Genomic DNA, 11625 nt, shown 5'->3' with positions numbered 1-11625 from the left:
CAATTTACATTAAATCCACAGTTCATAAAGCTTAAAGGGTTTGCTCAGAAAATGAACTTGTCTGGGGTAATACTAAATGTCTAAATAATAATTTAGAGCTCTATGTCTCTTCCAAGGCTTAAAAAATGCCTCGAGGATAGGTTAGTTCTTTTCTTCTTCATCAAATATTTATTAAGTGAGGTTATTTGTTAGGTATTAAATAAAACAGAGTTGAATAAATTGTTACAGTATGTCAGTATCTTTGCTTCATGTGCCCTAGTAGATTTTAAACCTTCGTTTAGAAGGATCACTGTTTGGCAACTGGGAAGATTAGAGAGGTTGACAGTCTTGCTCAAGGTGGCTAAGCAAGCTGTGGTCTGGGGTTCAAATACAGGGTGTCTGTTTTTTTGCTCTTCCCCTCAAGGAGCTTACAGGCTCCTGGGGAGGCAACAACACATCAGAATAACACATTAAATGTCGAAAGAGACAAAAAGCACTTTAAATAGTTCAGAAGATGGACAGATTCGATTCAGTCAGAGAGTCATAGAGTGTCTCTTTGCTGTAGATTTTGAAGGACTGGTGTTTTGGCTAATGGGGAAGGGGAGGAGCGGATACTCCAGATGGAGAGTTCCAAAAGATCCATCAAGGAAGTGCACTGATGTGTTCAGAGACTGACAAGTAAACCACATGGTTGAAGCACGCTTTTGTGAGAGGAAATCATGTGCAGGAAGGCTGGCAAGGTAGACTGGGACTAGATCCCATAGTTCTTGAAGCCGAACTTCATTTTGTATTCTAAAGAAGGATGAAGGGTAATGTGTGAGTGGGGGAAAACCCTTACTCATTCGAGAGACTCTGTGTTAACTGCGTAGAAATGCACAAACCATGTATCCTTTCAAAAATGAATGTAATAACTTATTATCATTGAATACCTCTTAGACAGAAAGGATTGAGATAAATGGTCTTTTAGCTATATTAGCTCATTTGACTTCATCATCCATAATCTTGGTATGGTTTGAATACTAAGAGAGAGCAGTGATGCCAGACTAAGCAATTTGGGTTTTATCCCAAGGGAAAAGGAGGGCCACTGAAGCATTCTAAGTGGGTAAGAAACACCATCTGATTTGCATTTTAGCCTAATCACTGTGAGAGCAGCTTGGAGAATGAATTAGAGGGGGCAAGTCTGGAAGCCAGGAGATAAGGATGAATGTTCTGCTTTTAAATGGGCTCTGCCATATGGAGATCATTTTATTGACAGTGTGTAGGATGGGTCAGATGAGGGGAGACTGTGGGAAGAAGACCAAATAGGAAACTATCTTAGTCATCCAGATGAGAAGGAATGAAGATGTGACCTAACAGGACCTTGGTGGCATGGAAGAGGTGGCATCAGTAAGGGAAGGGAGGTTGGAATATGTTCAAAGGCTGCCATCTTAGATAATGGTGGTACCATTTATAAAAATAGAGAGTTCAGGAAGGTTTGCAGATGGAGGTGTATTTATATGGGAAGAAGAGTTTTACTTTGGTCAGATTGTGTTTCAGGGTATTAAGTGAATGCCTCTGGAGTGCATTTGGCAATGTTGGCCTGGAATCTGAATGGTGCTATGGATAGAGAAGTCTGTGCCACTCGCATAGAGGTTACAGTTGAAAACACAGGAATAAATGTAGTCCTGGGGGAGGTTATGCAGAAAATAAATTATAACAAATTCTGGGAATGTGTACATTTATAAAGGGGGAGGAGACAGAGGACCAAGGAAGGAGACAGAGGAGATAATGTCTAACTTTATAAATTTATTGGGAAGATTAAATGAATTAAAGTTTATTTTCCCCTAAGATGTTTTGTTCAGTGCCTGGTACATAACAGACACTTAATAAATTGTCTCCCAAACAAACATAAACACGACCTTCTTCACTTCACTCAAGCACCCCAATTTTTATGTAAGAAAATCAAAAGCTCACGTCTCCCCATTGGTAGAAGAGCTTGGCAGCATTCCACTGCAGCTTCTGGTTCCGTTTGTTGCCCACGATGGGGGAGCGGCCCCTTGAAAGGCCTTTCTTGGTGATATTCACGTGATGCCCTTTCATCCACTCTGGCCAGTTGCCACGGTTACAGCGGTGAACAAACCGGGCACATTCCAGGAACAGAGCTGCTCTGGCTACCACAGGAGCTTCCTGAGGACGGTTGTCAAGGAAAGAATGATGTGGGATTAATGAACAATAGGCTGACCTTCACGGGAATTACTATGTACTCTTAGTTCTTTTACTCTCCATATCTTGATTTAGGTTAGCCATATTTCCCAAGGTAGTATTATCATGGTTAATGGTAGTGGGAATTCTGGAAAATGAATCCTTGAAGACAAATTGGGATACTGAAGAATTAGACATTTTAAGTAGATTTCTGTGTTTAGTTTTCCCCTTTTGAAGAATCTCAAGTAATTTCATGACTCTCTTTTTGCATAGTTAAGAGGCAGCTGGGATTTGAATGTGAGTGCGAGATAATTTTCAAAGGAATTTTTCAACATGAACCTTTTGTTAAACCTAAAATTTTAACCTGAAGCAAACAAATATTCAATTTCTAGAACCAGTCTTATGTTAATCAAGGGAGTCAAGAGTGATTTTTTTCCAACAATAATCTGTTATTTATGACTATCCACATGCTCCAAAGAAGTACTGTTTCTGTTTCGATTGTTTCTGCACATTTTGGCTAGTAAGAAAAGGAAGTGCTTATTAGATTTTGTTGAGTTAGTCTTTTTTCTCCTGACTTTGTCATGAATAACAGATCAAATTCTGCTTAAATAGGCATGGTCTCAATTGAAAATGTTCGACAAAGAGGAAATGATTTAATTGATAAATGAAAAACAGAGCATTTCTTCAGAAAAATAAAAATTTGGTTCCATCCTGTCATGTCAAGATGTATTTGAAAAAAAATAAAAGAAGAAACAACCTTAAGTTGATACCCAGAAACTAGTAAGTATATGCTACCTACTGAAATCTTTACAAGCTAAATAAGTAAATAAATAAGGGAAGGAGCATGAAGTTTCCCTAGAAGGTCAACAGGTCACAAAGAAATACACACATCAACAATTAATGTGTATTTTAACTTGTGCCAGTTAAAAAAAAATACATCACAATATTAGGCATCACCTCAGAGTTACCTAATAACCATAAGTTGATTAGTAACCACAGGTTTTCAAATTGAAACACTTTCCATCATTTTAAACCATAATGTTCTTAACAATGCCTTGATCCACGATGTTAAAATAGGGGCTAATATATGAAGAATATCAATTACATGCCAATTAGTTTTTATGAGTTGTAATTCTTAATTATAATAACAAACCTCTGGTCTAGAAAGAATATCTTCATTTCAATGTTTTTAAAATGAGGTATAATTTTTCTACCATCATACAGCTGGGAAGAGGTGACCACAGGATTCAATACCAGGTCTCTCTAATGCCCAAATCTATGTCAGTTCCTCTTCAGTATCTGCACTGCCTTAATTTATGTACATCTAAATCTTGGCAAAAGATGATCTCTAGAAGGCCTGTAGAAAGTCATTGTTTAAAAATGGGACATTAATGTCATGTAATGTTATTCTCTAAAACAGATATATGATCACATCATTTTCCTATTTAAAATTTATTATAGGCTCCATCCACCTCAACAATAACATGAATAAAGAAACTCAACCTTTGTTATCTGGTTCATCTCCCTTTCTATCCCTCTATCAAGTACTTTATGATCTAACTACATCAAACTGGTTACAGTCACTCAAATATGACATCTTACACATTTTCATATGTTGTTTCCATCATTTGCGGAGTTGTTAAGCCCCTTTTCCATCTGGCAAATTCCCACTTTTAAGAATAAAATACCTCCTCTAAGAAGCCTTCCTTAATTTCTTTCCTCTTAGGCAGAGTTGGTTACTTCATACTTTGAGTACCACGGTATCTCAAGCACATTTAATGATTCAAGTGAGTTAGCCCTTTAAGCATTTTCTCATTGTCCACAGCTTAGAAGAAGCCATCAAGAATTCCAATAAGAAATATATTTATGTAGGAACTTAATTTCACAAAGCATATGACATATTGCTACTACGTACAAAGTTAACCTATGTGAAAAGGCAGAATACAAGATGAACACTAATGGTGAGAACCTATCATTAATAAAAAATGGACACTAATGATGAGAATCTATCATCTACTGCATTGGTGCTAAGATTTGGTAGCAGGTCATGGGAATAGAAAGACTTGAGATTGCAGAGGGTCAAATGACTTTCTGCATCAAACCTATCAATATTGTGGTACCATAACATACAGATTAAATATCTACACTCTTTTCTTGTATTAAATATTTATTTAATTAAACATCTCAGATATGCTAATCTGTGTCTGGAAAAGGCTTGAACATCTGTCTCTGAAAACATATGGCAGTCTGGAGGGCAAGGTGAGAAACGTGAATTTATTCTTAGCCCAACACATTTTGACACATTCCCAATATAAAGCAATGGGATTAATTGCTTAATGGCAGGATTACTGCTGAGGTAGCGTTATGTCATAGACCCTGGCTCCTACAGGATTACCAAGGGCGAAATTTAACCCACTCAAATGTATGGGGCAGAGGATCTTTTTATTGTCATTAACTTTAGATGACACTGAGAAGGTTAACAATAGATGAATGAGAAATCCAAATTGTGCTTTGTGAGTTTTCCCATGTAGATTGGCTTGCCTTCTTCAGAAAAAAAATGGTTTTATTTGCTTAAGCAGCTCAGGGCATTTTGAATGAAGCAATTATGATTTTCTGCTCTCAAAAATGAGTTATAATAAAACTCTGATATTACACCAGTTATCAGCCCTAGGAAATCCTAAAGTTTGAAAATGGAATTGAGATCAATATGAAAATAATTCCCATTAACTAGGCAGCACAATCTTAAAGGGAGAGGTGATTATTATCTGATGAATTTGATCCATTGTAAAATTGTAAATTGTAAAACCAGGTAACTTTTGGAAATGTCGCTCTCTGCATTAAGGGATGAGGACATAGAGTAACTCAAATATTGCCTTTTAATTATAATCCTCATGAACCTAGTAGATGAAAACAGGCTTGAAACCCTATAGTCAAGATGGCACTGAATACTAGCACTTTCTGGGGGTATTATAGTATATATTACTGTACAGACAATTGAGGGAGTTGTTGAGGACTCTACAAAGCTAAGGACTCTACTGTGCATATTGGTAGAAGACACTTAGCAGTAAGTACTGACATCACACTGTGTATGAAAGAGCATTTGAGGCATTCTAGTGTAGATGTGGCTATGGGGAATTTTTTCCCTTATAAATTCCTCTCAAAGTGTAGTTTAGAAAGTATTGATTTTTAGGGGCAGGGTTATCAAATACCTTGGACAACAGATTCCTCCTGGACATAAAGAAGAGTCAATTTTTCCTCTTTTGATGGAGCTTACCTCTTATAGCTCAGCACAATCTGAAGAAGCAGCAAAAAATGGAGACATGACAGAATGGATAAGGATGGATTCACATCACAGAGAAAAACAGCACAAATGGAGAAAAATGAATCAGAAGAACGCTGCATGGATGAAAAGAACCACAGAGTATCAGAGCATAGTCAAAAGCGAACATCTAAACAAAATTTGATACCATTGGTATACCACAGAGAATTTTTACTGGTGGTCCTGAAAGAAAAGTAGGCATATGTAAATTTCTTTCTTATTTGCATGTCTGTTATATTACCTTTTTATGTTCCATAATGCCATGGAGTGGCTTCAATTCAATTATGGCATAACTTCACAGTTTCAGACAAGCAAGAATCAATTTTAACTGGGAAGATTAGATTGACCTGAAATATTAGATTAAATCATATGGAATTTGTAAGCTTGAAGGTCAAAAATAGTTGAATACTAACAGTTTCAGGTGGTTTGCTCTTATATAAGATATTCTCTGCAATGACTACAGAGCTGTTCAGTTAAAGTTACAAAATGTTCTAAGAATGTCATTACGCAGCATGGTTTTCTCGAACATTCTGCAATGAGAAAACTTCAAGTGTTGGCTACCTTTCCTTGACTTCCTTTGTCGCTTTTCCCTGCATTTTATCAGATCATTATGTATATTGAATGTTTCCTTTATGAAAGTGAAGGAGAGAATTGGAACACTAATTCAAACAGCTGTGCTTTATCTTGCCTGGGGACTTAGAAAATATTGTTACCAAGATACGATGGTTAATTGAAGGTTATAATTGCAATACATACCTATCCCTGAAGGACTATATCTAAACTTATTATGTGAGAAGAAGTCCCGATTCTGAAAACTCATATAAAAACACTGTACAGGAATTAACTGTTTTAAAAGACTGAATATTTTATGTTGGCCCCTGGGGAATTACATAATATTTTTATTGCCTTACAATAAAATATAAAGCTCTTGCTGGTGCAAGATACCTACTTATTTAAAACCAGTGGGACTAGGTAGTTATTGTGGGTCTTAGTGTGCATTGGAAGCTCGTTTGCTAGAGGGCATGTGCTTGTGAGTCAGTATTTATTACTTAGTCTGTATTGAATTCTCTGCCTGGCTGAGATCATTAAGTAATGGACCGGCTGCCTCTGCCCTTGCTCATTTCCACAGTAGCTGCGGGCAACTGAAATCATTCAGTTGTCAGGCTAGAGGTAGGCATTTTTTTTTAGTACATGGTCTAGATGGCTTGCCATTTTAACAGTTACTCAGATCACACTAATATTTTGGGTAAGTATTATGAAAACCAAATGAAGTCCTCTGCTTCTGACAATATGATGGATTAGGTGTAAAAACAAACTTACTTTGGTTTAGACATCTAAATATACTGGATAAAATATCCCCTAATTTCTTCATCTTGCTTTTGCTTTTGTTTCTAACATGAGATAATAGACTATTGGATAGTAGAAACTACAAGAAAGTGTAATTCTGGGTGGAGAAGAGAGACAGGTGCGAGCTAGCATAGGAATAATTACCCTGAGGGTTTCTATCGCCTATGGAGAGGCGTTGGGTTTTCAATGGGCCATGAGTTAAATGTTTGGGCCCAAGCAGAGCAGGAGGTCAGTTCATTTACCTCTATGTAAAGTCCAGATCCCAGGTGGGAGTCACCTTCAGTGGATGAATAGGAAAAAGATCTACCCCACAGAAGTAAGCTTGCCTGACTAGGTTTGGCTCTGGGTAAAACAGAAAAAAAAAAAAAAAAAAGATTCTTTTATGAGAACTCTTAGTCAAAATCCCACAATCTTGTATAATTTTGGACTAGAACGGGCACTATTTCTATGCTCCTTGACCACCAAAAAGAGTTTAAAAATGGTCTTAGGTTGGTGGTGTTTCCAGATGCCTGAGAAAGGAAATCCTTTCTGGAGGAATACTTTAAATCAGTACTTCTCAAATCTTCAAACTTAAGTGTGCATTAGAGTCACTTGGGAATATAGAAAAAAATGGATTGTTTTTTATTCTCATTCCAGAGATTCTGATTCAGTAGATCTGTTGAGGGTCTGAAAATGTGCATTTCAAACATGCTCACAGATGATGATGATATTGTGGTCCACTAAATAACTGCTTTTAACACAGGTCTTAAGGAATTCCTACTGATGAAGTTCCAAGAAGTTAAGTTCACATAAAAAATACATTTAAAAAATCCACCACGAGTAAGAGAAGAAACAAAGTGTAGAATCAAACCCACAAAGACAGCAATTATTGGAATTATAGTATATTGAATACATTTAAAGATTAATGTGGGTATTGTATGACTGATATAAGTATGATGAAGAATTAGGTTATCAAAGTTGACCAGGCACTTTTAAAACAAGAATCAAATAAAACTTCTACAAATAAAAAGTAGCACTTGAAATTTCAAACTCAGTGTATAGATTAAAACACAGATTAGATCACGTTTTCTCCAACTTCAGCACTATTGACCATTTGGGCCAGATAATTCCTTATTTTATGAAGAGTACACTATGCATTATGAGATGCTTATCAGCATTTCTGGTATCTACTCAGGAGATTCTAGTAGCAATCATCAGGTTGTGATAATGAAAAATTCCTCCAGACATTGTCAAATGTCCCTCGGTGGACAAAATTACTCGTGGTTAAGAACTGTGGGATTAGACAAAGTTGAAGAGACAAAGTGAAATGGAAGAGATATCTCAGAAACTTATTCAGGATATAGACTGAAAGAAACAAAGAAATAAAATATATGAAAGAAGTTGTCAAAACCAGAGAATAAACTGATAAGACCTATCATAAACCTTTTCAACTTATAAAAATAAAGATTAGATAAAATGTGAAAGATATAATCTTGGAAGAGAAAATAGAAACATTTTCAGAACAGATGTAATATGCCAATTACATGAAACTGCAAAATATCAAAAGTAAAGAGAAGATATTAAAAGCAATTGGGGAGGGTGGGCAGATTATATTATATATATTCCTATACATAAAACAATGTCAATTAAGCCAGAAGAGAATGGGATAATACTTTGAAGTACAGAAAGAAAATCTTTGCCTATAATTATAATTCCAACAAAAGTACCTTTCAAGAATGAGACCAAAATAAAGACATTTTTAAGTGAATTGTAGCTGAGAGAGCTACTTCCAATTGATCATCACTAAAGAAACCTCTGAAAGGTCTCCTTCAAAAGGATGGATCTTAGAGGAATGTATGAGATGCAAGGAGGAATGGTGAGCAGAGAATATGCTAAGCTTTTGGGTAAATTTAAAAATAACTTTCCTGAAAATCAACAAAAATAATGTTTACTTTGTCAATGTTAAAAAACAACAACAACAACATAGAACTAAATCTCAAACAATAGTTGGGGGTAAAATCTTCTACAATATTTTACTGTTTGAGAGAAGAGTAAAGATATTAATTTTAGACTTCATTTAAATATGTAACTTAAAAAAAATAAAAAGAGAATGATTTCCAAGCTAGTGAAGGAAAATAAATAAAACTAAACTAAACCAAACCAAACCAAATCAATAGAAATAAAACTAAATCCAACACAATCTAAAAGAGGATATGGATAGAAACAAGAACATACACACAATGAAATAATGAAAAAAATGTGATAAATAAGCAAAAAAAAAAAAAAAAGGGAAGTGAATCTATATCAGCAATCATAATCTGTGCAAATGTACTAAATTTTCCAGAGGAAAAGGTTGTTAAAGTGGTATAAAAAATTCAAATATCTGTTTTTTATGAAAGTCATACCTAAAACACAAAGATGTAGAAAAATTGAAAGTAAAGGATTGGCAAAAAAAGACATACCAAGCAAATGCTAAACCTAATAAAACGGTTTCAGCTATATTAGTATCAGAGAAAAATCTATCTTAAGGTAAAAAGTATTACTAGAAATAAACTGGGTCACTAGCTAGTGATAAAAGGTTCATAGCACCAGATACCTGTCACACTTCTAAACTGCTAAATAAATAAAAATGGTCAGAACTTCAAGTATAAATGCCATCAAATTTGCCATCAGAGATTTAAACACAACTTAGTAATCAACAGATCAAGCAGTAAGAAGTAAATAAAAATGGATATTTGAATACAAAATGCTGTACCCAACAACTGGAGACTATACATTCTTTTCAACCACAAATGTGACATTTATGACAACTGATAATGTTCTAGTCCATAAAACAAGTCTAAATTAATTCCAAAGAATCAATAAAAATAAAGTTACAAATGAATAACAAATAAATGCCTAACAAAACTTAGAATTTATAAATTGAAACACACACAACTAAATAACCCATGGACAAAAAGGAAATCATTAAAGAAATTAAAAATTATTTTAAAATAAATTAACAAAATAAATAAAAATACAGCTTATCAGAATTTATGGGTTGTAGTTAAGGCAGTATTTAGAGTGAAATTAATAGCTAAATGCTCAATTTTAAAAAGAAAAAATAAAATTACAAGCTAAGCAATCAACCAATAAGCTAAAGAATAATACAACAAATTCAAAGTAAGAGAAGAAAATAAAAATAAGAAGAGAAATTAGTGAATTTGAGAATGAAGATAAAATAGACTCAACAGGGTCATGAAAAAAGACTAATAAAATTGACAAATATCTAGCAAGTCTAAAAAGAAAAAAACTCTCACATTTTAGGAATAAAAACAGGTAAAATAACTACAGATGCTGCCAAAATTGAGAACTAATAAGAAAACGTTATGATAAATTTTATGTCAACAAACATGAAAATGTCAGTGAAGTTAACAAGTTACTAAAAAAATTAAAATTACTTAAACTGACACAAAAACTAGAACTTTTGACTAATCAATTCAGAACTGAATTTCAATTATCTCTAAATTTATCAATGGCCTCAATATAATTTCAAGAATAAATTAAAAGATTTTCAGAAACCTGACAACCTAATTATAAAATTCACACAGAAGAGCAGAGCCATGAGTAGCTTAGGTGATATTAAAAGTTCTAGCTATTAAAACAGAGTAGTTTAACTCTGGATAGAAGGGGAATGGAACAAAAAAACAAACAAAAAAACAACCCCTCAGAATTACACTCATGCATGTATGGAAAACTGACACATGATTAAGATAATACAATGAATTCAAAACAATGAATGAAATGAATTATCTGACCATGAGAGAATAAAGTATGAACTAGTAATATATTATGCTAAGATCATTATTTTCTATGTGGGAAAAGAAACAAAAGAAAATAATTTCCTATCTTATAGCAATCACACAGTAAGTTCTAGTTAAAGACTTCAGTATGAAATGTAAACTTTAACACTTTTAGAAGAAAAGATAAGAATATATTTATTACCTATGGATTTCTTTAAAAAGTTGTAAAAAAAAAATGCTAGCCATAAAGAAAATCTTAATGAATCAAACTAAAATTTTCTCTTCATTAAAATGTAGTATAAGGAATAAAATAAAAATAAGCCAAGTGGGGAATGATGCAACACAGAGAACAGAAAATGGATTCTTACTGACAATATCAATACTCTCTTTTAAAATTATCAAAAAGTTAATAATCCTCCATTAAAAAATAAACAAAAGACATTACGGGATCTTTTACCAAGGTGAAAATGAAAGGTAAATAGACCCATGAAAAGACATTTCAGACTTTAGGTTGAAATATAAAGTGTTGTTACTTTAATTCACTGGGTTGGTAAAAATAAAAATGTTGGATAATACAAGCGCTGACAAGAACAAAGAGCAACAGGAGCTTTTATTACAGTGTTGGTGCCAGTAATTGTTGCAACTACTGTGAAACAGCTTTGGCATCATATAGTAAAATTATGACTCACTAATTCCACCCCTAGGTGTATTTAGAAAACTGTGAATCAAGGCCCATGTGTGGTAATACTCATGAAGGCATTGTTCAAAATAGGCAAAATTTGGAGAAAATAAAAATGCCCATCTAACAGAATGGATATATAAACTGTGGCATATTCAAACAAACAGATATCATTCATTAGTGAAAATCAATGTATTAATGCTAAAAGCATCAACAAAGATGAACTCAAACTTAATGTGGAGCAAAAAGAGGATAGCATGATTTAACTTAAATGAATTTAAAACTAGGCAAACAAAGCAAAAAAAAAAAAAAAATCAATATATTTCCTAGGGATAAAAGCTCATGTGGTAGGTGGGAGG

At 34.0% G+C, this 11625-nt stretch overlaps 1 protein-coding gene across 12 annotated transcripts in view; it reads right to left on the bottom strand.

Moving 5' to 3' along the window:
• The window catches only part of UNC80 (unc-80 subunit of NALCN channel complex), a 230500-nt gene that overhangs the window by 118179 nt on the left and 100696 nt on the right, over window positions 1–11625 (bottom strand). For all 12 annotated transcript variants that reach the window (XM_036098772.2, XM_036098778.2, XM_036098773.2 and 9 more), the window contains exon 23: window positions 1933–2145. In XM_036098772.2, the coding sequence (XP_035954665.1) occupies window positions 1933–2145 (213 nt within the window). The remainder of the gene's footprint in view (window positions 1–1932; window positions 2146–11625) is intronic.

The sequence above is a fragment of the Halichoerus grypus genome, chromosome 4 (genome assembly GCF_964656455.1).
Source record: "Halichoerus grypus chromosome 4, mHalGry1.hap1.1, whole genome shotgun sequence".
NCBI lineage: Eukaryota > Metazoa > Chordata > Mammalia > Carnivora > Phocidae > Halichoerus > Halichoerus grypus.
This window is presented reverse-complemented; position numbering and strand designations above follow the sequence as displayed.